Source organism: Sitodiplosis mosellana, unplaced genomic scaffold, assembly GCF_009176505.1.
Source record: "Sitodiplosis mosellana isolate CC-2019 unplaced genomic scaffold, AAFC_SMos_1.0 Smas_scaffold_21, whole genome shotgun sequence".
Classification (NCBI taxonomy): Eukaryota; Metazoa; Arthropoda; class Insecta; order Diptera; family Cecidomyiidae; genus Sitodiplosis; species Sitodiplosis mosellana.
This window is the reverse complement of record NW_022595263.1, coordinates 1542604-1570560: the sequence shown is the minus strand read 5'-3', so window position 1 is coordinate 1570560 and position 27957 is coordinate 1542604. Positions and strand designations below refer to the sequence as shown.

General features: G+C 33.8%; 3 protein-coding genes and 1 long non-coding RNA gene across 6 annotated transcripts in view; 3 read left to right on the top strand and 1 right to left on the bottom strand.

Annotated features, from left to right (window-relative positions):
* Positions 1-83: 83 nt before the first annotated feature.
* Positions 84-20475, top strand: LOC129568669 (carbonic anhydrase). The gene is made up of 4 exons (XM_055446851.1): positions 84-571; positions 18719-19131; positions 19195-19266; positions 19346-20475. Exons 1-4 carry the CDS (start codon positions 538-540, stop codon positions 19634-19636), a joined length of 810 nt encoding a protein of 269 aa, XP_055302826.1. The 5' UTR covers positions 84-537; the 3' UTR covers positions 19637-20475.
* On the top strand, positions 5344-8123 carry LOC129568670 (uncharacterized). The gene is made up of 2 exons (XR_008687975.1): positions 5344-6848; positions 6921-8123. It is a non-coding gene; the product is annotated as an uncharacterized LOC129568670 (long non-coding RNA).
* Positions 20476-21769: 1294 nt separating the features above from the next.
* On the top strand, positions 21770-24282 carry LOC129568654 (HEAT repeat-containing protein 3). Its single transcript, XM_055446825.1, has 4 exons — positions 21770-22551; positions 22630-23115; positions 23211-23436; positions 23507-24282. Exons 1-4 carry the CDS (start codon positions 21939-21941, stop codon positions 24144-24146), a joined length of 1965 nt encoding a protein of 654 aa, XP_055302800.1. The 5' UTR covers positions 21770-21938; the 3' UTR covers positions 24147-24282.
* Positions 24283-24325: 43 nt separating this feature from the next.
* LOC129568653 (muscle M-line assembly protein unc-89) overlaps positions 24326-27957 on the bottom strand; it is an 8294-nt gene continuing 4662 nt past the window's right edge. For all 3 annotated transcript variants that reach the window (XM_055446824.1, XM_055446823.1, XM_055446822.1), the window contains exons 2-5: positions 27342-27524; positions 26681-26900; positions 26316-26597; positions 24326-26002 (exon numbers count right to left, since the gene is read on the bottom strand). In XM_055446824.1, coding sequence (XP_055302799.1) covers positions 24638-26002; positions 26316-26597; positions 26681-26900; positions 27342-27517 — 2043 coding nt within the window. In that variant the 5' untranslated portion in view covers positions 27518-27524 and the 3' untranslated portion in view covers positions 24326-24637. The remainder of the gene's footprint in view (positions 26003-26315; positions 26598-26680; positions 26901-27341; positions 27525-27957) is intronic.

Sequence of the window (27957 nt, the reverse complement as noted above, 5' to 3'; positions counted from 1 at the left end):
ACCTTTTACACGCACATTGTCGTAAATGTGTAGTAGTTTGAAATTATATCAGCATATAAACCGAGTAACGTTACATTTCGCCACTAAAGCGATCAGTTTACTCGAAAGACTCCGATGAATCAGACGCTGTCCGTCTTGTGCGTTTCAACAAACAACAACTTTTTTATTTTTTCTTGATTAACATTTTAAAACTGAGAATTTAAAATAAACATTGGAGAGTTAAATGATCGACCAAATTGAATTTCATTACCATTTTTGAAACCATGTTAAGAAAAACATAAATAAAAATAAGCAACTGAGTGTATTGACATTTTTGAACGGTTTGCTGTGCAATCAAGTAAAATAAAACAACCAGCATTCAAGTGGATTGTGAAATTCTGAATTTCTTCGCATACAGTCTATGTTATAAAAAATAGCAAGAGTAACACTTCAGTCTTCGGCTCAATTCAATTCATCAAAGCAATAATCAATATATTTTCTGTGTTTACACATTTTTTTTGCTATTTTTCATTCAAACGGTATCGTATCTCATTTGCAATGTCTACTCATTGGGGCTATCACTCACATAATGGTAAGTAATCTTTGTTTTTCATTTATTTTGTGCGGTGCAAGAACGTTCATTTTGAAACTCGTTTTTTTAACAGACACTTTCAATGTCAAATGTGTCCACAATTTTGTTTTGCTTTATCGTCTTTATTTTCGTTCGCCTGAGTTTATAACGCAATTTCGCAACTGTGCAATGAATACCAATTAGACGATTTTCTATTTTGACATGCGTTTACCAATTTAGTTCCATTGGCAAAACGGTTGACATATTTTGTTTGGATTACCGAATTGAAAACAAAATGAACCGATGAGAGTGCAAAGTGTCGGTTTTAGAAAGTCAGAGACTTCATCTCGTTGACATCATTCAAGTGTTCAAATACTATGAAAACATTTCATTTTCATGTCGTCACCTCATCGTTGGTACCACATTATGGGCCAAACTTCGCTATTTTATTTCTAGATTTTTTTAGTTCATTTTTGAACATGGCTTTCCATTTACCGGCTATCAAAATCATGATAAAATATTAAATATACCGAGACACATGCTAGATAAGCATATTGTTAACACGATTTCAAAAATCTCGTTTCTTTTCTAGATGAACGTAAACTCCATAAACGTACTCCATAAAATTTTTGATAATTTTATAAGACATTCCACGAAATTCGTAAAATTTTAGCTCGTTTGCAGTAGAATGTTTAAACACGTTCTTTTCCAATATTTTTCGTATCTGAATTACAAAAATATATAAAGTACCAAAAATACAGATTTTGATGAACCCAATGTCGCATAACCTTTGTGACGGTCATGGAGAAATTGATTTAAATCATCACAAAAATAGAATTTCGCGTTATACACATATCATCAAGTATATATGACGCAACAATTCAATTGATTTTTACGAGAAATCTTCTTGCTTACCTCCAACCTGCAATAGTCCCTCAATGTACTCCATAATTGAGATGCATGAAATGTGAAGAATTTTGAAAAAAAAAAACATCTCAACTATGAACATTCAAATTGGAAATAATAAAAATTTACACAAAGGTGAACACCTTATCTAATTTGTACCCATGAGCGCCAAATTTCTGATGATTTAATTCTAATCATTTGAAAAGATAAAAACAGAGATAACTGACAACATTTCAACTGGAAAATCTCGCCCCAACAGTTCCGATGCTCTTTTTCACACTTCGGATTCGCTTCAGAAGTATCAAATTTATAGATTATTTTCAAACGAAGTCATTCTAGTGTTTCGTTCTGAGCGAGTCACCCTCAAGCGCAACGCTATTTAACCGTCAGTTGTTTGCGTTGTAATTTAAAGTATCTGGAAAGTCAATCAACAAGCAGCAAAACCAATGTGGCAATAACATTTATTGTTTATTATTGTTGGCTGCCGATCACACAACTTAACCACAGAATATATAGCAGCGTATATTTATTTATTAACAAAAGTGCTTCCTAAAATGAAAAACCGCAATTGTATTTTCAACAAAAAATGACTTCCCCAAAAGTCATTGGGTACGTCTATAAATATTTGTGGCAGTCGCACGTTTTCAAATAAGTCGCATTTCATTCTTGTCATTAGTGGCTACAAATTGATAAAAAACAGAATATTAGATAAAATCATTGTGCAACTCAAGTATTGAACAGCAATTACATTTGATTTGTAATTCTGGTGGAATATTTTGATGTGGATGAATATATATGTTCCTATATGATACAAGCTTGATTGGTTTTCCTAAGGCATTATTAATTATGGACGAAATCGCCATCGTCATTTTATTGGCAGCAAAAAAATCATCTCATCTATGATGTCCATGTAATTAAATGCATGATCTTCATATAATAATGAACAATAATTTGGAATAGAACTGTCGTGTAATCTAATCGATTAGTGATGTTTATATTGAAGTGTCAATCAATGTGTCACTTTCTTAAAAACTGCCGAAAAATGTTCAATTATAACCGAAACAAATGATAAGGAATCACGAAGAGTCATTAGAGTATCCTTTGAATCGATGAATATTGTGTGATCAATATATAATGAATTGATATCAATTCTAAATTACGATCACCAAGTACATAATTTGATTGACATGAACGGTGCGTGAACTCCATTGCATGTGCCCAGCTTTATTCGCTACGACCTCCAGCTACGCATTTTTTTCTCTATACCGGACGTTTATATTCTAATCAAAATAATATAGTAAACCGAGTAAATTGCGGTTTATTCTGCCAACGGTGTAAATCGTGCCTGAAATTAAAAAAAGCAATACAAATGGAACAAAATCATAATGTATTCTGCCTCTCAGCATGCCTAAGAACTTAAAATGTAATTTGGAATTTGAACAATCGAACCAATTTCTTCCATCAAAACAATGTATATTTTCGATATCATTTATACAAATAAGGAATAAATTCCTTTTTTGTGATATATCTGAATATAAAACATTTTTCGTTGTTGAAATGTTTCCCAAAAATTTATTGGTTTGAAGAGTGAAAGAAGCTTGACAACTAAGACATATAGAAATCCTAAAGTGATTCTAAGAGTACCTTAGAACGATTTATGACGCAACTCATCACGAGACTTCAGACACTTGATTGTTAAGCAAATAATCACGTTTTAGTAGGAGCAACAAAATTGTTTACTTACAGCCAAAACATCTAATATTTGATCTACGATAGAATTTGTTTCATATTGTAGATAGCATTGAAAAAAAATAGATATCTCCCAAAGGCGGGAATGTTTCATGAAAATGTGAATAATCAATTTCATAATTATACACATATACAACTACATACGAAACTTGTATAATCTTTAAAGCTCCATGAGACTAGATAACTTATCAACTTATCTATCTAATCAATTTTGGCAATTTCACCCTCACCAGTAAACGTATGAGTGTTTCAGAAATTTTTTCACAAAATTCCACCTGGATTCGATAGTTGAGCTCAAATGATGACGATTGGTACAAATATAACTTCCCCCAGTTCACAGGGCGGTTCCCCAGGAGCCCCCAAAGTATGAAAAATCGGCGATTTTCGAAAATCTAACTTTTAAACGGCTGGGAATTTTGCTATTCTCTCTTCGGCAAAGATGTAGATCTTGACAAGCTAAGAAACATTGCTGAACAAGTCACCCCAAAAAAACCACCCCTTCAATATAAAAACCACTCTTGAAAATAGGTCAATTTTAAGTCACCCTAAAACTCAAAGGGGTGGTTTTTTGGGGTGACATGTTCAGCAATGTTTATGTTAGAGTATAGCAAAATTCCCAGCCGTTTAAAAATTAGATTTTCGAAAATCGCCGATTTTTCATACTTTGGGGGCTCCTGGGGAACCGCCCTGTGAACTGGGGGAAGTTATATTTGTACCAATCGTCATCATTTGAGCTCAACTATCGAATCCAGGTGGAATTTTGTGAAAAATTTTCTGAAACACTCATACGTTAACTGGTCAGTCACAGATACTATGGATATTATCCATTGGATAACCATAATTAATCATCTCAGATTGAGTCAGTTGACGGATATCTTCAGTTTTTGGCTAAAAATAAAATGTATTGAAAATATTGTGAAAACGTTGTACTTTACAGAAACACAAATGATATGAAGGGAATAAATAGTAAATAAACAGTTAATAAACATTTAAGTGAGTGCACATGACTTCACTCACATGGAAAAATTTACTCCACATCTATAAATTGCAGCACAAACATTTGATATTCATTTTGTCATCCATTCAACAAACAAAATTCATAATGGATTTAATTAACATCGTATAATAGCATGAATAAGTTGATTTTACATTTTACATGATACATTTCAAAGGAAATTCGTATCTAGCATTGTTGTTGTAAGACGCAGTAAATTGACTCATTCATTCATTGAAGATATCACGTGTTTCCGAACGCGTCACCTATAATTTTATCACCATACGTAATTTAACACTCTTTGTGCCAATCCCAACTTGACTCTTAAGCGACAGCGACTGTAGTACAATGAAATCTTCAATTAGCAACCAATACCAATCATATATTTGCGAATATACGTACCATTCAATGGATTTTGTGTGCACACATAGCAAAGTTCCTTTATATGGTCGAATTTTTCGCCTTCTTCAATAGATTGGAAATTAATGACAATTATTGGCGAATGGAAATAACCCCTGAAAATGGATTGTAATTACTTCATTTCCACTAGGTGTCCAGGATTGGTGTCGATAGTAGGCGTGACACAAATTAATTAGCGTAAAAAGAAAAGTCTTCACAAAGAATCCAATGTTTTCAAGCAAGTTTGATTTAATCAATAAAAATCCAGCTGAATACGGTCGAAAGGAATGGAATGGCTAATTTTAACGTGAACTTTAGTTACGTCCACAGCTTTTCTACTATCAAAAACTGTACGATGTAGTAATCATAGTACTATTCTGTGGGCACACGTTTGCTCGTCGACATACCACCAAACAAGAGTAAATATATGAAGCAAGTGGAATAAAATACCTTCCACTATAATTTGGCGGAAACTCATCATAATATGATCAATGCGCATTTTGTCGTATACTTACTTTAGCTATCTATTTTTAGTATGCTATCAATGTGCGCATCGCCTATTTAATAACAATAATTTTAGGAATTATCCAGACTTTACTGGTATTAAAATGTGTATATTATAATACAATTTTTTGTGTAGTATGGTAATTTCTTTTACAATGCCATACATATTTTGAGTGCGTAAAAATATTGCAATCAGTGATAGCGTGTATGAAAGATTTTATTTTTCGACAATATCTTAGCAGCAGGATGAAGCACGTATCATATTAACAGCTTAAGGTATTTTCAACAAAATGTTAATGAGTCCATACCTAGAGTTTTTTTTTATTGAATTCGTTGAACTTATAATTGAATGAACAAGAGATCAAAGTGATTGGAATTCATCATCATTATCATAATTTTCAAAATTAGAATACGACCAAATATTCCATTTCGATATTATATAGATAATGGCGCGTAAATGAGATGATAGGATCCAAATAGGGCGGAAGTAATGGAATTTTGATTAGGAGTCAAGAATGTAGACAAGAATCACACTAAAATCAATAACTACATGGAAATTTATCAATCTTTATTCCACATAGAAACGAGGCAATATTTTTAGAGTATTTTAGTACAAATATGTCCAATTTTCTGCTTTTGAATGTGGCAATTTTCTAAATCTTAGGTAGTCCGTTCTTGCCCAAATGGTCCGTTGTAAAAGTCAAATGATCCGCTCTAAATCGGAAAATGGTCCGTAAGTCTTCATTTGTTTGATCATGTTTTGACCTTTTCCTAAGCATTTTTTCGAAATTTATTCTTTCAGAATGACTGAATTTAAACCATTTTTTCCGAACACTTTATTTCCCATATAAATGTTTTAATTTTTCGAACACTTGGTAGAGAACGAGTTAAATTTCGACATATTGGTAGACAGCGAAATAGCAAACACAGAGCCGTATCCAGAGTGGTGCGGAGTATGCTCAGCATGCCCAAAAATTGCCTGAGCATGCCCGAAGCATGCTCGACTCAGAAAAAAATTGTATTATTCTACAATTTATATGCAAAATTCAAATGAAATTAGCTCAGCTATCAATAATAAGAACAACCAGTCGATTATTATAATTTCAAGAGCAAGAAGCAAGCTATATCCAAAATGCAATGTACAATATATCGTTCACTCACTATTGTTTAGTCTCATGCCCAAGCCTCGATTTCATGTATTACTTTACATTAAAGCCGTCAAATGACTGCTGCTAGCGACGTCTCACTGCGACAACGTTAACTACAGTATACACCGTGCAATTCTTCTTCTTCTTAACTTATGCCACTTTTTTCTGTTGTGAGTATGAAGCTTACGTTGTCGCAGTGAGATCACCATATGGAAAAAGAAATCAAGACTCGCTCATGCCATTTGGATTGTTCACACAATGTACTGTGGCTTATCTTCCATGTATTTACATAATCGCAATATTGTCGCGTCAGCAGATTTGCGATCAACAGTTCAATCAGCTGATAAACAAACTGCTTAAAAAATTTCAAAGAATTCTGTGTTTGCAATTCAATGCATTATGTCAACTGTTTTAACGGTATATGACTTAATGAATACAATCGCTTGCTCATGATTAATCATAATCGATCGGCGTTCTGGCTGCTGCCGAAAATTGAGCGAACTTCATTTGAGTTTCAATTGTTGAATTGCAAACATTGTGTTCGAAATGAATAAAAAATTAAAACAAGAGACTATTGTTGGTCTCTTCCAGAGAAATGGTATGTAGGACTTAAATTGTAGTGATTCAAATGTAATTTTGACTTTATGTGATAAAAATATATTATTAATAGCAAATGCCGCCGTTGAATCCGCTTCGACTTCAAGTGCTTCAGACATATTATCACGAAATAACGCTCCAGAAATAGCTTCAAACAGTGATCAACCAGTCTCTGATAATGCAAGTGAACGAGATAAAGTGGCGAATATCGACTACCACAATATTTAAATGATTACATTTCGGGTTTGAGCACCAAAGATGAGCCGCGAAAAGAGGTAGAAAATGCGTTCAATCAAAACTATTCAGAAAATTCTTTCTGAAATGGAACGACGTTTTGAAGAAAACAATGAAATATTGTTAGCATTGAGCACAGCATATGAAATGGATTTGATCAAAATGAAGCCACTTCTACCCCTTGGTGTAAATTTGCCTGATGAGAGCAGCATCAACGTAGCCAAACAATATTTACAGAGAGAGGAAGCAAAGTCAAAACAAAATGATCCAGACTATAAATTTAATGTCTTAGAAGAATTATATAAAATTCGTATCGCGATTCCCGATGTTTATGATTGTTTCTGCATGGTCGAAACGTTTGGATAGAGCACAGCTATAAGCTAGGGGGATTTCTCACACAAAAAGTTTGAGAAAATGTGTAAAAATTTCTATTATTTCTTCTTTTTTATTGAAATTGTTTAAAAATGTACTGAAATGAGGATTTTGCTTGAATAAAGGTGTTCTGGAAGTGGGTTTTGGAGGATCCTCAGGATGGGCCAGATCCGGTTTGACATTGCCCTGGCCCATCCTGAAGATCCACTTCCAGAACCGGGAACAGTTCTGAACGATCCTTGAGATCCACCAAAACCCACTTCCAGAACAATTTCATTGAAGCATAATTCAAAAGCCCAGTGTAAATGTACATTTATCTACACGAATAGACAAAAATTGATCGAATCGGACCGAATTGAAGAAATTTTTCAAAATTTATAAGAATTAATCCATTTTTTTCGTGAGAAATCCCTCTAGGCTATAAGTGAGTCATCTTTTTCGTGTTTGTCGCGAATACAAACAATCAAACGTATGTCAATGAGTGAGCAACGAATGTACGATCTTTCATTTTTGGCCTTTGAAAATAAATATTTACACGCAATTCCAAATGAACGTATTCTTAAGTATTTTTTTGATGAAAAGCAACGTAAAATTAATATTCTTTAAGAAAACATAATAATCATAACAATCATTGTTCGCACTTTATTCAATAAATATTTTTATCTGGAAATATGGTTTTGTTATAGTTTATCTGGAAATTTTGTTTTTTTTTTGGATGCTCAGCATTCCCAAGCATTACGTTCTGGTTACGGCTCTGAGCAAACATATTCTGCTGATTATTGCAAATATTCTTATTGCAATATGCAATCAGCTATCATCGACTGCACACTTTCATGTGTTGATTGTTCGCTTTTTATGAATCTGCCGAACACCGGACTTGTTTATAAATTCTAAAATGTTCTTCTAAAAAACAGTAATTCTTGTTGTGGCGTTCTTATACGTTAAATAAGCAGAAAAACGTGTATCACTGTGTCCAGTACTAAGTTCAACATGTCATCGTTTAGAGCGCTTAAAACACTACACAAATAATAATTTGGCCATTTGTAAGACATGATGAAATTTTGGTCTGGTCGTTTTTGACAATCAAAACAAGCTTCACAATTCAAAAATCGGTCATCTTTGGCATATTGGCATTTCCAAAAGCCTTGAAATTATTTATTTGATTAATATATCATTCGAAAGCGACATGCTTCGAGCATCTAAGATGGGCCTACGCTTCAGTAGATTCAGATTTTATCTTTATGGAAATGCATCAACCATATGACAACGCTGGACTAATTGTAGTTGAATAACAATTTTCGGCTCGCTACGCTCGCCTAATTTTAACTTTTTAACCATCTTAAATATGTTTGAATTTACTAGTTTAACTGTTAAAGGGCCAATATCGTGATTAACCGACATTTGTTTAAATAATCACTGGATCCTAATATTTTTGACACTTCAAATAAACTTCGTTCGCACAATATTCAAAAAAACACCCCTTGTATTTTTTCGAAATTCTGGTCCGTTCCAAAAAATCCTTAAAATAATCCATGGGTAAATCCTATCCAGGAAGGCACATTTGTTGCAAGTGGAACCAAACGCGTGATTTGCTTTTTTGCTTTATTTGTCTGGCAACTAATCGTTCTAAGAAAAATACCGTCACTGATAGAGGTAATCTTGTTTCAATATAAAAATCACATATTTCCTTAAATTTGGTTTTTTGAGGAAAAAACTTGAGGAAGTTGTGATCTTTTTTCAATTAATACTGAGATCTGATAGGATATCAACTGGAAATATATTTATTACTTACAATGTAAGTTTTTTTATCAATGTGTCCAAAACGCATAAATACGGCATCGCATAAGGCAGTTATCGCATAAATATCGCGCGATAATTTTCTGCTTGCGTTGCCGCAATATACGATATTTCAATGGCCGTCATCTTGCGACGCTCGCTTGCGTTCGCTTCGTTATATGTGTAAAGCAATTCGAACGTGTGTCGTAAGACGGCTATTGAAATATCGTATATTGCGGCAACGCAAGCAGAAAATTATCGCGCGATATTTATGCGATAACTGCCTTATGCGATGCCGTATTTATGCGTTTTGGACACATTGTTTTTTATGAATATTCGCCTCTTTGATACCACTACATTGTGTTCAATTAAGTTTAAAACATCTACTGAACTTATGAAAAGCTCTGACCATCGATTGGAAGAACATAAATTCTACCAACTGCATAATCAAAACTGATATGGACGGAATGAAATAAAAAAATGCGAAAGTTCAAGAAATATATAAGTTGTTATTCGTCCCCAGTGATTTAAAAGAGTTTCACGGCTTGAAGATTGAAATAAAGAAAGTAAGATTCAATTTTTCCGCTGTCGTATTTACCGAAAAATATTCAAGTCCATAATATGCATCAACCGATAGCGTGCAAAGCACGACGCTGGCGAAGTAGGGTTTACAAAAGTTTCGACAAATACCGCAAACGGTGATAAAAAAACGTTATTTTTCTGTAGTGTTTTATTTTGACACTTCAAAATACCGCAGAAATAACGAGAAAAAACGAAAATAACGTTTTTGAGCGTTATTAAACGGCTCTTTAAAATAACGTTTTTTCGAAACACTGGAAAATATAACGCGTTTTTAAACCCTATGGCGAAGCAATTGTTTCGGGCGGCATTTTGCTGAGGACTGCAAAATTGCTGGTGAAGTGAAAATTTTCAAAAATTTGAGAGCAAGTGTACATTAGATAGAATTGATTTTCAAAGTGAAGACCATTTTTTTGCTCATCAAATTTTGATTTTGGGGTGGCATATTTGCTTTGCACGCCGCAGGTACCAACACTACTTTTTTGATAAATATATGTACACGTAACGTTCTGACTCCTGTTTTTCAACACACTATCTGTCTAAAAGTCAGTGTCTTTACATTGCATAAGGCTTGGAAAAAAATTACATCCAAGCCTGTCAGCAGATGTACATTTATCATATATACTACATAATTCTTAGTTCATAAACTATGTTTATTCCGAAAAAATATCCGATACTGGCTAAAAGCATTTCACTAATTTCAATATCGGCGGCGTGAAATAAATGAACTTTTTGTTCTAGAAACATGAATAAGATATTATCTCTTGATACATCTGACATTTATGTGTCCATGGAATAAACGACGTCATTTCAAAACCAAAGGTCATTAGTTGTTAAATTGACTAGCATTTGTTCATTAAAAAAATGGTAACCAGAATAAATATTTACACATCGAAATATCTCGAAAACGGCTGGGAAAATCGGCAAAATGGACCGTGGTGTAACTCCCTGTAGGGAGTGTAGACACCCAGCTTTTCCTTTCCTGTGAGCATCTTTACAAGTCACACTCATGTTTTGTATGGAATTTCACCACAGGGCAAGTGCTGGGATCAGGCCAAATCCCGAGAACCCATGGATGAGCTCAAATCCACCGGATTTGAACTTTGGGCCATCAAAGCAGCCGGGTGTCTGCACTCCCTTTAGGGAGTGACACCACGGTCCATTTTGCCGATTTTCCCAGCCGTTTTTGAGATATTTTCATGTGTAGTTAAATGAGAAAGTTATCCGCCATGACAGCATTTTAACCCGCCATGTTGGTATTTTGGTTTATATTGACAGAACATTCTCTACTTTGACAGTCAACGTTTCTAAACGTAAACACAAATATTATCTGTCATAATCACATTCACCACTTCTAATGTGCTTCAGAGAGCTTCTGTCAGCGCCATCCATCCGAAGCGTTTGAAACATTAAAAGCTTTTGCTGATTTTTTCTGCCGCATTTTCATTCATGCTATCGCCTTATGAATTTTATATCTTTCACGAGATATCTGATGGAAGCAAATTAAAGAAATGGATAAAAAGGCCGATTTCAATGGAAGCAGCAGCCAAGCCGTATGTTGTGTCACACAAGTGACTGCATTTAAATAATAGCTACACGGTATATGGTAGCCATGCAGTCTTTTGCATGTGTTCGGTGTAAATACATATTACGGTATAACCGATGAAATTTATGGTTTTCTTGCCATTTGCATTTGGTGACTGGCTGACTGATATATAATGATTAACAGAAAGCAAACGCTCTTTAGATGACGTTTTCAATGTGTTGCTTATCTACAGATTTCTTTTGCATTCAATGTAACTCAAATATTGTAAATACGCACGTGATTAAAATGTTAACTTTAGCCATTAAATTCTTCTTTTTTCCAGTAAAATGCAGCAAAAAACATACATAAATGAATAAATGTCATACTACCTGTTGCTACTTAGTTAACTTGTTATCATTCATTTCAGAGTCACGAGTTCATTATTCATCATGTCTAGTTCAATATTTGTTCGACAATGTGTCGAGATCTCGATTGAACTTTTATATTTCGAACCAACAAAATGTACGGAAATTTCCTCATAGTTCACAAACAACAATAAAATAACAATGTGCATACTGCACTCAGACTCTAGTATTGTCTGATTGCTGAACACAATTGACGTATGTTGATTTATAGATTGCTCGTTGTCAGATAGAATATAATGGCATCAGAAGAAAAACCGAACGCAAAATGCGAAGAAAGCTTAGGGAAACATGTGATTATAGCCTTCAACTATCACAAATATCACATTTCATGCAATTTGTTCTGAGTTTGTTGTGTCTGCGACCGTGTTATTTTGAAAACTCGTTGAATACTCCGCATTACATATACATTCCGGCTTCATCATACAAAAAGGAAAGCGAATATCAATTGTGAACACGTGACATCGGTTAATGTTGTTGAACGAATGTTACAAAACATTCTCCACACGATTGAATACAATGAATGCAATTACGCCAACACATTTATTTGTTTTCATTGTTCTGTCTAATTCTGACTTCAAATGTACCGATCCCATTTTGTCGATTGCAATACTTGCACGGCAACCGTGATGATAGGATGGAAAAATTCTACGCAACTGAAACGATACCGCTTAATTAGGAACATCACTTTTCGCTAGATATTGATTAACTAATGACTAAACCGCCATCTATAGATGGCATATATGACACAAATGCCACTATTAAAAGGTTGAATCTGTTAAATGTGCTAGCATAGTACATATAAATATAAACGGTTTGAATCGAAATTGGTTCACGTGCTCTCAAGCGGAAATAATAAATAATGTTAACGCGTTTTAATGAGGTTCTATGAAGGAAATTGAAGCGGTGAACTGCATTGATGTGGGTTATATGTGCAAACACTAACTCCAGATTAAACCTGTTATTGTTTAAAATTAGATGCATTGGGTCTTCTCCGTCTCGTGACCAAAGCAATCTATCGTTGTAACTTATACAATTTTCTTTAAATGTACATTTCATCTCGTTTTTTTTCAGAATTGGTGGCATTGCTCACAAACACACTTTAACAAGAACATGATTTTTATTATTCGATTAATACATTTCAATCGTAAACCAAATAGCACTTGAACAAGTTGTATAAAATTGATTTTCATCTTTCAGTTGATACCTAACTAGTTTGAGACAATAAAATTAAAATCATGCAAAAGTGAGAGTAAAACTGGTTTTTTGTTTGAACTTTGATTGGCTGGTTCCAAACATGACTGATGATTGTACGATGACCAATTGAGCAGTTTTATTAGTTTTTATCTGTCTAAATTGCTTAAATTTCGCAACAAATACAATTGGTCACACTTAAACATTTCGGCTAGTATGCACTGTGCGTTAGAGATTCGCATCAGAGTCATCTTGTGTGAGATTGTATCATACACAATTGTTTCTTTGCCAAAATAAAACTATTCAATAAAATTAACATACATAGAAAAAGATGAAGAGTATCTTCAAACCAGCTCCTTCGTCTTATGCAATCACTTCGCCCCCAAACTTATGGTCTCCTTTCCCGGCTTAAGTCCGCGCAAGTACATACGATGGATATACTTATAAATGCGTAACACTGAACGCACTCCTAACTGTGGAAAAAAGGAAAATTTGTTGAACAAAAACGCGAACGTATATGAATATCTATAATTAGAATGCCATTGAGAATTCGTCGTCAAATTGTTTGAACGCTATAAAGGCAACTTTCAGCTGAACTGTTGCACATGTGCTTACTCGACTCGAAAAAAATTCTTTAAATAAATATTATGAACCAATTTAGAAAAGAATATTCGTTAAAATAAGTGACATTACTTCGCACAGCATTTGGAAAGCTAGCTCTGACATATGTCAATACCACGATATACTGTATTTATCGTATAGACAAAAAACGCGTTGCAAGTGTGACCAATTTGTTGACTATTCTATATCGAAATTTCGATTTATCTTCTGCTTTAATGGGACAATGTTTACGGGCTGTTTTGTATTTGATAAATAGATGATATATGTAGTAGCATATATTGTACAATTCATCACAAAATTTTCCGTTCATATTATGACTGATTCACGTTTATTGCTTTGTAATTTTATCTTTTATCGTACGAATATATGGCGGAACAGTTCTATAGAGATGTTGATAGCACTATTGACAATCACGTGCTGCGCCCCTTCTCATTATTGCTTAAACCGGTTTTTGAAAGAGTGTAGCATGTATTTCTATCGAATCGATGAGCTTGCAACTAAATGAAGAAACGAACATTATTAAGTTCCTCAGAAAGTTGAGAAATAAAATTGAACGATTAAGCTTCTATCATTTCTCTTGCAAACAATTTGGGAATTGTAATTAATCCATTGGAATTGCTGTCACAATATCAATTTATAGAAGACATAGTCAAGCTTGCCAATGTAATATTTCCAATTGCACACTTGCAGTTAATTTTTTCCATGGAGTTTAATTGCCGTGCTGACCGACAATTAAAAAAACTAATGTTTCTGTTCATTACTATTATTTCTGGTCGAACAGTTTTTGTTGAATTGTTTTCTTAAATTATTTTCTCTGTATTCAAATACACAATTGTTATTCTCATCATATGCTGGAAGTATGAAAAAATGTCGGTTGCAGAGGTTGAACAAAATCCACAGATAAAAAACGACAAAATCCATATTATAGATTCCATAAATGACGTGTTTTAAATCTTAATGGTTGTATGTCTGGGAATCAGCAAATATATTAAAGTTAAATTTCATAGTGCTAAGTAAGTAGTGATTCCGCTAAAGAATATCCAATAATTTAGCACGTTTGCTTTAGCTATACTAAATTTTTTTAAAGAAGGAAATTTAATTTTTTTTTAAATGTCAGACTATGTTGTGTCTTCATTAATTTATCATTGGACATGCGAGTTGGTTCATTTGTTGACTTTGCAGAGTTTTTAAATCGTTATATTCAGAAGAAAATATATATTACGGTCCGTCGCATGCAACAGGTCATTAATCAAAACACAGTCATCGAATGTTCTTCCATAGATGTAAATTTGTCAATGTATTTCAAACACGTCGTCGAAAAAGGTAATGGTTTTGACACGATTTCATTAAAATTCAAGGTGATTTTCATTTGTATCTTATTCTGTCTAGAATCAAGGGTCACCATGCCATATTGTATCTCGATTGATATCGATTCTGTATCTTCCGCACTTAATATCATTATGGAAATAAATTACATGTATTCAGCATGTAATTTAGAACATATGATCGAATTTATCAGATTTTCATTTTCATCTCAATATTGGAATAGTTTTTTTTTTCAAGAGCAACTACGACTTAATCATGTTTATACAGTTGCTTACCAATTTCAGTAGAGTACAATATATTAGCCATATTGCAAAAACAACAACAACTGTGCATGCTATTGTTTTCACAACAATTACTTCCTTGTGGGATGCCTAGGTCTTCATTGTTCATTGAAATTGCAAATATACGGAGAAAAATGCCATATTATAAGACATTCCGGAGTTTACATACAATATTTTGCATCGATTACGAAACAAGAATTGTTTATATAGAGAGGTTTTGCTCATCTCCAGTGTTTGCTAAATCGATAGAATGAATACATTAGAGCCATCATTCAAATAAGCTTTGAAGAAGGAGAAAAAACAAATATTGAGCGTGTAAAAAATGGCTTTTCGAAAATAATCCCAAATGAGTTTATAAAAAGTGAGTGTTTGCTATCCATGTAAATATTTACCTGAACTACTCCAATAGCATTATATAATAGTGAATACATTTGAATTATTTTCTAATAAATTACATTTCTGCTGAAAATCTGTAAATTTATGCATCTGATTAAAACAAAACATTCGGAAGTTATTTAATCATAATATAAGTTCCTTTAGAATTTATGAATTTTTTTTCTAATTTCTTCCAATGAAATGTGAGTGTAAACACTGTTATATTCATATTAGGTCACTTTTTTTATTGCTTCAAAAAATACATATTTATTCGTTGATAGCGTAAATTAAAGCCTTTCCGAATGAATATGAATAATATTTCAAATGTCGATGGGACTCTTGTAGCATCTGGTCAATGTTGAAGAGTTTAATTCATTTTGAAAAGCCTCCACTTTCATATCTCGAACAGCTACTCAATATTTATGAGCATTCACTTTAGTGCAATCAAATTGTATGAAGTCACGTGTTCTCGCAGTTTGAATTGATGTTTTCATGCTTGTTCTTTTTATTAAAATAAGAGGAGAACGACAATCAACAGAAAAAGATTGTAACACAATCCACGCATTTACTCACGCCATCGTCGAATGAAACATACACATATATATATATATATATATATATATATATATATATATATGTTTCGAGTTATTTAGTACGATTGATAAGGAAATGAAAGTGCTGATATCTCGAACAATACCCCCGCGTGCCCTGTATATAATCGTGTTACTTTAACATTGAATGCATTACATAAATACATTTCGATTTGCATGTGTCGATCTTGACACTGGCTACGAATGGGTTTAGATTACGTCGCTCAAATGCGTTATCAGGTTAGAAACCATTTAAACGCGACAAGCATGTGAAATATCAACGCTATTTTTAAAGCTTTTTTCGTTTTGTAGTAGTATTGTATATGGATAGCATCAAACATTTGAAATGACTTCTGTGTCATTTGCTTTTACGCCTTGATTATGAGGTAAATACTTCTACTAAATTTTCCATAGGGCAGAAGCACTTATTTTTTACACCGTTTTTTTGCAGAAGCGAAAAACAGCCTCATCAAATTTATACAGTAGTTTCAGTAGTGAATTGTATTTCGTTGAAACGAAACCTGAGTTTGACGCAAAAACAAAGTTCCCATAATACAATTATTTCGTATTAATGCAAGTTCATGTACAACGCAGCTTCTCTTTGTTTCTAGACTTCTTTTTGAACGTGACTATACTGCTGGATTGTGTTTCGTTCTAACTTGATTCTTATCATTACCTCTCTAACATATAATTGAATATTTTTTTAATAGATACATTCATGATGCATTTCATTCTAATTTTGTCAGTCATGGACTGATTGTTTGAGTAAATAACCGTATATTTTATTGTGATGCACACCAAAATCAATCACTACACATTTATTCCGCTTGACGATGCATCAGCAATTTTCCATAACTAAATCTAGAATGCAAGCCATAGACTTTTAGTTCCTGTGTATTTCTCGAATGAATTTTGTTTTTAAAGCTTTATCTATGCATGAAATCATAGTCAATGGGTGGTTTAGTGGATTCAAATAGGCAAGTTTCTGAAAAATCGTTGTCTGCCTGGAACAATGTAATAAATATTTCGAATTAACAACACAAACGGTGTACTAATACTGGAAAATTCTTGTTTGGTTTTTATTGTCGGCCTTTTTCCACATTGGATGGCTCTAATAAATTATCAATGAACAGTTATGCAACTAGCTCCAAAGTTGTTTTTTCGCCTTACCATGAGCATATTTTCCACATTGTTTGACTATAGAGTCAATAGGTTCTCAAATCTTCAATGAAAGTTTTCTGTAGTAAGCCAATTTCACTTTCTTTACTTCTACTTATGTCTACAATTGCAAATCATGGTTCAACCAACATATCCTCCAGCGAAAACTAAGTATAGAATCAAATGTGCAGGTGCATGTAAACATACGACGTTTACATGTTTCTGTTTTTTTGCTATCGAATTGAACATTGTTTGTACTTTAATGTCGAAGTCTTTAATCGATAATGGAAATTCATTAAATATTTACGGCTTTCGCTTATTTTCAAGACCTTTTACGCTTTTTCGGTCAATGTCCGCTTTGACATCAAATGAAGTCTATTAATAGGCAAAAAGTAAAATGTTTGATTGCAGTTTTGAACCCTTTAAAACTTGGATATTGTATACGTTTTCGGTATGAATATTTGAATCGGAAATCTTGAGCGACAATAGAAAAAATATCAAACCACATTTCACTACTCATCTAGACAAACGAATGAACATGGGAATACCATTTTAAATTCATAAAAGCGAATAAATATTGTGAAAAATTTCAATCAACGTGATTGGTACGCAAATTTGCTTTATTATTAAAAATTGAGAAATCGAATACAACGAACTTGTTATGAATTATCAACTGTCATTTTCAATTAAAATATTCAAGTTTTTCATTGAATATCACGGAGGACGGTAGTCCGACAAGCGACGCTCCATAGACTGTGCATATCAAGCCGAATGTCAAAAATGCCAGTTTTGGCGTCACGACCATATATATATACAGAAGATATGCTATTTTCTCAGGACGTTATTTGTAGGTCTTGGCCCAAATAGTCGAAAACAGCCCCTATGCCTAAAATGTAGTCTAGTCAAAAATATAAAAATTTGGTATAGGTTGCAAAATTTCGATAAATTGTCAGATCTACCACCACATCCTCCTAAGGGGGTATACAGAGGATGGTCTGGGGGAAGACGGTGACGCTAGGATACTGTATTATCACTGGATACGGAGTTCAAAAGTGTTTTTCGCATTCACATTTGTGAAAATTTACTCACAATAAGGAACAATATCGCGTCACGACTTTTGATTTTAGATCAAGTTTTCAAGCATTTTGCCGTCTAAAAGTCGTGACGCGATATTTTTCCTTTTTGCGAGTAAATTTTCACTATAGTGAATGCGAAAAACACTTTTGAACTTCGTATCCAGTGATAATGCAGCGTCAAAGCGTCACTCAAAATGATACCATTCTTTTTGAGTGGTAAATCCACGCACAGGAGCATCAGTCCATTTTAACCTAATCTAGAGGTTTTTCATCTGATTTAGGATACTATAGTATACACATACACATTCGTTAATACTCCATTTGATGTTGTTTCTGTTTTAGGACCAGAAAAATGGCCAGAACTTTTTCCTATGGCCTCTGGACATAGACAATCTCCGGTCAACATTAATCGAGAAAGAACCACTCGTGGATCGACTCTTAGCTCCAAGTTAACTTGGAGCTATGTCCCAGCAAATACAAAGAGCCTCGTTAATCCTGGCTACTGTTGGAGAGTCGACGTGAATGGTGAAGGGTCTAGATTAAGCGGAGGACCATTGCATACCGATGTTTTTCAACTTGAACAATTTCATTGTCACTGGGGCTGCTCTGATGGCAAAGGATCTGAACACACTGTTGATGGAGTTTCTTACTCAGGGGAACTACACTTGGTGCATTGGAATCAAACTAAATACCCAACTTTCAACGAGGCTGCAAAGCATCCAGACGGTCTAGCTGTTCTGGGCGCATTCTTGAAGGTACATGATTGAAAGAGACAAATGAATGAGAAAACGAATCATTGCATTTAACATCAATTTCAGATTGGTAAACATCATGATGAATTGCACAAAATTACCAAACTTTTGCCATTTGTTATGCATAAAGGCGATCGCGTAAGTATTAAACTATTCATGGTAAATTTACCAAATTTGAATTTCTTCAAATATTTGCTCAATATTATGCCACAAACAGGTAACACTTACTGAGCCATGCGATCCGGCAAAATTACTACCAGAAAATAAGGCCTTTTGGACATATTTGGGTTCGCTGACGACGCCACCATTTTCAGAATCTGTAATTTGGATGGTTATGAAGGAACCGATCGAAATTTCTCACAAACAAATTGAATTGATGCGCAACCTGCGATGCTACGATGTGAATGATGAATGTCCTTGTGACGAGATTTTGGGCAAAGTGGTTAACAACTATCGACCACCATTGCCTTTGGGAAACAGAGAACTTCGCGAATATGGACATCACTGAAATGACTGTTTGAATTCCAATTTTTATGCTTCAATCCAACTCGAAGCTGCACAAAAACACATTTAACACATATTTGCATAACAAATAAAGCACATAACAATAAAAAACACACACAATTTAGATATACAGTATATAAAAGGCGGCAAATTTTCCTTTTCGTGTGAGAATATAAAGATAAACCAAACAGTTGCCTAATAAATAATATTTTATTCTCATTTGAATTCAAATTTAGTCTAATGTTGTTGTGCATAAAATTTGCAACTCACTTTACATTGCTTACAACAAATATGCAATAAGCGGACAATACAGATCGCAATTCATTTTGAAACAGCAAATAAGGGTTTCAATCCGTATGAAATCGATAAAGTATCACACAAGGCTTTTTAATAGATATAGTTTAATTATTGAATAATCCAGATTGTGCCTAATGCATTTTATAAGAAAAATTTACAATAGATCTGATGAACAGAAAAAGAAATATCAACAATTTTAATAATGAGTTTGAAATTCAATTCAAAAAAATCAATCTTAGTTTTTATCAAATGATTTTTTTTCTTCTTGAAAACAGACAAAGATAAATGTTTTTGTGAAAGCAAATGTCCATTTGAACAAAGAACTAAATAAAAGATTGACATTTGAACAAAATTACTAGCACGTAACGCACAGGGTTGTTCAGAAAAAGTTTTGGTTTCAATTGATATTGTTTTTTTTCTCTAGAAAAAACGTAAATTTTTCATTTGATTTGATTTCATTTTGAATCATACATTCAAAAATTATACATATTATTAACGTAGACAACTGTGATGTTGATTTTCGGAATAAAAATATAGCTAACGATAGATTTACATATGTTTTATTATTTTAATGAATTATTACAGAAGATTTAATTTTCTGGCATTCATAGGAAGCGAATCAAATACTGATTCTATCAATACATGCAAGGATTCTAGTGGACCATCAAGGTATACATGGTGTTATAAATATTGACATTTGTCATTTCAGCGAAGAAAAAAATCATTAAAAAGCGTGAGTTTATTTATTTTTCTTTACTGCCAAGTACTGGCTGAATTTAAGTTTCTGCAGGATAAATGAATCCATCATTAACCTGATCTTTGTGTGTGTGTGTGTGTGTATATACAATTTAGGATTTAACAGTAGTAGATAGTTTAGTTTTATATAAATTTTGGCTCTCGACTAATTGAAAAATACTGATTCATGAATAAGTGAATTACCAAATATGAAGATGTCTATAGGAGGCCGATTGTCAACGGTTCAAAAATGTCTAACTTAAACGTGCAAAAAATGGAAGGCCCGCTGGAGCGTTAAAAAATGTTTTGTCGGACTCAATGACTGCAAAAGTCATCATTTAATTTATCAAAGAGGTAATGAAGAGAAGTTCTATGTCTAATCTTAATAAGTCTTCGCTGGATGTTTTTAATTTACAATTCACATCGCGACCGAATGATATGACACCTATAGAAAGAGGTAGCGATTAGGTGTCTTCGGCTTATCTATTTCCAGTAGCGAGAAAAATGCAAAAAACGTCTTTTCCGCTCAATGCTGAGTTGGGTCACTTTTGCTTGCAACTTTATTTGTCTCTTTTTTCCTTCAAGTTTTTTCCGTCTCAGTTATAGATAAAGAGCTCATAACTTTTTCCTTCATTCTATGGATGTCATATGTATCTTTATTGTTCCAAATACTGGAACATATTTATCAATTCTAAATAAGATTAAAATGATATATTTTGCTTTTAAATCAAATTGTAAACCCTATTTTAAATAAAGCATGAGTTAATAAATGAAAAAAAGCCAATTTTACATAACCTAAGGATAAAATGGAAGAACCAGCGCTTGGTGGTGAATAATAATGAAGAAAATTTGACGAATTTTTCAATTGATATACCCATTTCATAATAATATCCATGAAAGTAAATCTAGCATATGAGACGGATTATGTGTTTGCTTCTAAACTCCTAAGACATAATGCTTTGAAAATGCTTTTTAAATTATTTCATATGAAAATCAAACGAACATACATCCACTCAAATTTTTCACCACGCAATGGCATGTTCACTGTTCAGCGCCATCTGCTAGAAAAAAAATCAAATCTAGATACAGCTGTCAAAAAATTACTATATCGTATCATTATTGCATTTGACAGTCAAAACAACGTGGATTTTCAATCTAACCATGCTCTGGACTGAGCCAATATAGTTCTATTTTTTCTGTAATTAGAGTGCAAATCTAACAAGATTCTTAGAGTCATTCAATTTATTTAGGGATAAAAGATATTTTCGGACAAAATGGGGAAAACACGAAAACCAAGATATCGAGCAAAAAAATCAAATCCGGTTGGTATACCTAGTTTGCGCGATATAAGTTTAAACGAGGAACTAAACGGCGATGAACATCCAGAAGGAGCATTGGCTGCGATTCGTGATCAGCTGCAGTCGGGCAGCACAGAAGAAAAAATGTGTGGTTTGCAAGCCATGGCTTTCCTGTCTCTAAATCAGAAAAAAGCACAGGCCATGTGCGAAGGAGATATCATTCGTATAGCAATTCCACTTTTGGTTGATCCAAATAAAAATATCCGCAATGCGGTAACAGGGGCTCTTCGTAATGTTTCTCTCTGTGACGTTGATATATGCGAACTATTGGTTGAACAAGATATTTTGACTCCATTGTTAACACTCATTAACGAATATACAAGTGCAGCTGATTGGGTACCAGTTATTGACAGATCGGTTGCGCATATAGATCAGCTTGATATTGCGGGTGACACATTTTTGCAAGCCGTTAATTTGGTGTGGAATCTTTGCGAGAGTACATCCGTTGCACTACAACATTTTAATCAAACCAATATTTTGGAAAGTTTTGTTAGATTCCTAAATTATACTGTATTTGGTATTGACATTTGTAAGTTGATTAAAAACTTATTCATTTTATTTTTCGAATAATTGGTTGGTATTAATGCATGTATTACCAATTTTTCAGCTGTTGCGGTAGCCCAGTGTTTATTGGTGATTTCAGAAGATAATCCTGTTGCCTGGCGTGTTTTGAACAATTTCGCCCAAGATATAGCTTTTTTGATAACAAATATTGAGCGTACCGAACAAAATGTTGTGCTACGTACGGTTGCCGCAGCTATTTTATCAAATGTTCCGAGTCTATCGACGACATACATAAATCAGATTTTTGATATACTAAATCAAGCTCTTGATATAAATCACAGAACGCTGTTGGGAAAATTGACTAGCTCGATTCCATTGGATCGGGAAAAAGAAGAAAATTCTGTTGGTATCGAAGTAGCATCTGCAGAACGAATGGAAGAAGAAACTGAAGAGCAGGCAACAAGAAGACGTCGTAAACAAGATTTACCAACTGAACACGACATTGAAATTAAACATGTTGCATGGATCCTTGAAGCTCAGCGTATTGCAGCAGAAACTATTACAAATATTTGCTCTTCCGATGATAATGGTAATTTGTATTTCTATTTCTTTTTCTATTTCTATTTCTATGTTTTTTTGAATTCCATCAATTGAAGGAATTGTGAATAAAAAATATTTTTTTAGATGGCAATGCCTTAGACGATGATGATTTATCTGATGCAGAAAGTGTTCATGATTACGACAAGGATTCTTCAAACTCAAGTGGATTGCAAGGTGACAAATTGCCAATTGAGATCTTGGAACCAATAAAATCACTGGGATTAGTTGAAAAATTATGGCAACTTGCGCAACCAATTGCGGAAAATGTTAACGAATTACTCAAAGAAGCCGAAAACGGTTTATTCAAAAAGTAAGATAATCAACAAATATTTTTGACTTGTCGTATAGCTCAATTGAAAAGTATTTGTCATCATTTGTAGGGTCAAAACATTACGCATTTCATCTTTACTATGTCTGCAAAATCTGTGTAATGTGATGTCTATTGAGGATTTGGGAGGTGCATCGGCTGTTTATAATGTATGGATTGACTTAGGTCAACAAGTTTTCCAAAATAGCCACGATATTGCATTGGTCGAAGCATCAACTGCCCTGATGCGTGCTACGCTAGACCACTTGCGCACAAGTACAGATCTGTTCAAACAAATGACACAGAATGATTTAGAAATGATGCTCAAAGGTGCTGAAGTGTGTACTGAGCCTGAAATTCGTGCTAATTGGCTACGTATGCTGGGTGTATTAGGATGCTTATTGCCAGAAAATTCAGTTAAAATCATTATTGAATGTTTGCTTCAGCAATGTTTCAAAGAAACCGATGTATGGACACTGTCCGAGGCACTCGATGCTTTAATGGATCTTTTTTCTGACAATGATTGGAACCAAATCTCATACGAGTTGAATTTGGCACAGAAAACAAGAGAATTAGAAAAAATCTTGAAACATAAATTGCGCCAACAGAAACGTGAGCTTTCTGAACGATATCCAGCTGTTTGTACCGTTCGAACTAATTTAACGCGTTTCGTGAAGTATGTGGAAGCCGAACAGCGTAAATACAAACCTTGAAATTCTTGAAATCGATGTTGTTGTATCAAAGGAGATAAGTCATTAATACTTGTACACATTTTCACACGACATTTCGTGTATTATATTCTAATATAAAAAATTATATTTTGTTACGAATAAAGAACATCAAACATTATTTATTTTTGTTTTTACTACACTACTAAATGAAAAATTGATTCTTTTCCATATATATAATTTTTTATTCATTCATTGCACATGCACATCCGAATAAATAGACTTCTTTGAAACAATAATAAAGTTTGAAATAAGAACTCGTGGAAGAGTTATTTTTTAAAATCAGCTGCATTCTATGTCAAATATATATATATACGTAATATATAGATTCGATTTCGCACATTTGTTTTAAATATTTATGGCACTTAGTATAGTATAGGGTGTAGAGTAGTATAAATATCCTACAAGAGCAAATAATGGATGAATTCAATTTGCAAGGTAATAGCTGATTTATTTGTCACTTTGAGACCGCAATTTCAGTTAATCGATCCTTGTGTTGAGTTTCGATGGCGACGTGGCTTTGGTACGGGATTCCATTCAACTTTTTTGTCCGTATTTTTGCCACGCAGGACGCACTTTTCGAAAATAGAATTTGGATTATTGTTGTTAAACTCGTTAAATTTTTCAACAAACAAAGGAATATTGCTCATATCCTCATTTTTAACATTGTTATTTACTTCAGCAATATCACTGAACATTTTTTTATTTTGATAAGGTTTTTCGACTGAATCGTTCATGTTGCGATCATTAAACGAAGGTTTACTATTGAACGATTTCGATGAGGATGAATGTGAGGCTTGGAATAGATCAGTGTTCATTTTATCTTTTTCAGCCTTTTCGGTTTTTAAATCTTGATTGATTTTCAGTAAACTTTGACATTTATTTATCGATTCAATGATTTCTTTCACTGATCGTCTTCTTTGTGGTGGTGTTGGTGGTTCTTTTTTTGCCCCAACATCTTTCTTTCTAATTTTGGGCGAATCTAATTTCAATGGAATAGATCGCACTTCATATCTGCTAAAAGTTTGATTTACATGCTCACATTGACGTTCAAGAACGGTCATTTTTTCTTTGGTCATACTTTCTATTTCCTGTTTATCATTTGGGTCAGAATTGTCTGTATCGTCTTTCGTCAAGTCATCACTTGATTCAGTAATTTTGAGCAAAGTTGTGTCACCTTTGTCGGCCATATTCTCATTTTCGAGAATGAACTCGACGGCGGAACTAGTTGGTGTGGTTGCTCCTTCTGTGTCTTGGATTACCTTCATAGTTTCTAAGTATTCTTTTGGATCGTCATTTTCAGCATCAATTTGGGTAGATTCTTCATTTGCTGATTCTTTTAGAACACATTCTTTTTCTACAACAACAATTTCTCTCTCAGTGTCTTTGGAACCATATTCATCACTTTCTGGTTGCATGGTTTTTTCATATTCGTCATCTATAGTAACTGAAAGAGGTTCCTCATCAGTTGGAGCTCTGATTAAAATTTTCACCGGGCTCCTTTTGCTGCGTTCGTTACTATTGATATCTGTTGCGCCCAAATTCTGAATTTTTTCGATGGTTATTTCTTCACAATGCTCATCTTGTAATTGTGGATAGAAATCGTTACTTTCAGGACTTTGTCGTGATGTTTTTCCCTTATCGTGCTCTTCGTCTTTAATTTCGGTCTTTTCGTTGTTGTCTCTCTCATCGGTTTTAAGTGTGATTGAATCGGTTTGTTCAGATTTGGATTCAATTTTCTCTTCGTCAGTGTCGGCTATGCGGACAAATGATTCAATTTCAGCAGTTAAATTAGTAATATTGACTTGTTCCGCTTCGACTTTCAATTCTGCTTTGTTTGGCTGTAAGTAAAATGAAAATTAACATGCAAATATAACAAGGTCTTAAATTCATAAATGCAACTACAAATTTATAAACAAAGGATTGGGATTTGATTGTTTGAAGATGCACACGTGCGTTTTGTGAAAATATCTCAATAATTTATACTTATGAAAATAGTCCCGGAAATCTTGTTAATATCCAAGAAGTTTTCTTTACTCACAATTTGGATCCGATGAAGAAAAAAAAAGGAATGAACAGATGATCGAATGCAATTTAAGCTTAAACTTGAAATTTTACGTTTGCATTTACAATAAACAATAATTCTTTACTCACGGAAACCGGAGGCGGTGGAGCCCGACGTTTCTTCCTTGCTGAATGTCGAATCGATGATCGTTCTGGACTTCCAACCTGGCTTATTGTTTCATAATCATCATCAAATGGATTTGAGCTATTTACGCTAAGTTGTGACGAACCGCGTGATATTGATTGTTGATTGTATCGTGATCGGAATACGGGTGTAACTGCACCAATAGCAGCATTGCTATGGGTCGAGCTACCAGCCTGCATCGTACTTCGATATCGGTTATTGCGAATGAAATTGTTCTCTCCTTGATACTGTAAAGTTACCCCAAAATTAAATTGTAGAAAAAAATGGAATTCTGAATACACCACTGGGTAAATTGTCAAATGTATCTTACGCGTGAAGTCGAATTTAAATCTTGCAAGGAACTTCGGCAGGGCGCACCACGCTGGAAATCATTTCCCAAACCAATATCGACCGTATGTCGTAGTCGGCCATCAAACGTTGTTTGACTTCCATATCGATCTTTATCCCCGCGAAGCATTGGTGGACTTTCAGATGTTTTGTTGACCCCAAGTGTTGAGGACTTCTTCTTCAATTTAAACGTCTTGAACGACCTTATGAAAGGTAATGGAATTGAAATCGAAACAATAAAAAATGAATCATTTTCACACGCATATATATATGCCGAGCATATTATGATCTATTCAGATATTATTATCTGAAACCATTTTCCAGCTAAGGTAAATAGAGAATTGGTAGATAAGTTCTTTATTCAAGATCATAAACATATTTTGTACATTCAACGCTGAGTTTATTTCCATTTTGATTGGCGTAAAGCTACTAATTAACGAGCTATGTGTAGTTTGTGCCTAAACAAAGTTCAATTATTGTGTGAATTAACAGAGTAGAAAGTTACAGAATTCGTTTCGTTTGTTATGATGATATTGATATGCAACCGAAAGTGGGTCAAATTTGATTGTGTGAAAAATTAACTTGCAGTTTAAGCAGTTGTAGAGGTTTTGAATTTTATTTATGATTCAAACCAGTGAACTCACCAAAGGCCTTTGAGCCCATCTATACTGAAACTGTTGCTTCGATTGGGTTTATTACTGCCGATTTTCCAAAATCTCAACCTTTTATGGTTTTCATCCTCATAGAATGGATTTAAATGCTCTGGGTATTCGTAGACTGAGCGTTGGCTGGTTGACGCTTTCATTCCATTACCGTTCATTTTTCCTCTGTAAGAAAAATCAGATTGAAACGACAATTTTTTAAACAATCAAAAAACTTCAGAAAGATTCCATACGTTATATATCTATAGGTGAGATTGAGAGTAGTGTATGTTTCACTGACTTTGTTATGAAAGAGAAGAGTAAGTTTCTTTCGACTTAAAAATGGTTAAAGGAGAGTATGTTCATTTTTGGCGGGTCGTCACGGTTTTTTGCGGTTTTCGTGGAACTGATAAGAGATAACAACTTGGTCTCTTCGGCAAAGTTGTAGTACTCGATGTCCTCTGAACTAAGCTTAAGTTATCTCTTATGTCTTATCAGTTCCTCGAAAAGCGCGAAAAATGATAAGAAAAAAAAGTTCTGTATAAATTTTGCTTTTTTAATTGCGCGATTTGCGCGAAACTGATAAGAGATAAGAGATAACTGTCTTCAGCCAAGTTGA

Bases quoted from the DNA above. Each gene is read 5' to 3' on its own strand.
- LOC129568669 (XM_055446851.1), top strand. From the start codon at position 538: ATGTCTACTCATTGGGGCTATCACTCACATAATG. The intron at 572-18,718 runs GTAAGTAATCTT...TTTCTGTTTTAG, and splicing joins GGGCTATCACTCACATAATG to GACCAGAAAAATGGCCAGAA. The intron at 19,132-19,194 runs GTACATGATTGA...CATCAATTTCAG, and splicing joins TTCTGGGCGCATTCTTGAAG to ATTGGTAAACATCATGATGA.
- LOC129568654 (XM_055446825.1), top strand. From the start codon at position 21,939: ATGGGGAAAACACGAAAACCAAGATATCGAGCAAAAAAATCAAATCCG. The intron at 23,116-23,210 runs GTAATTTGTATT...ATATTTTTTTAG, and splicing joins TTGCTCTTCCGATGATAATG to ATGGCAATGCCTTAGACGAT. The intron at 23,437-23,506 runs GTAAGATAATCA...CATCATTTGTAG, and splicing joins GAAAACGGTTTATTCAAAAA to GGTCAAAACATTACGCATTT.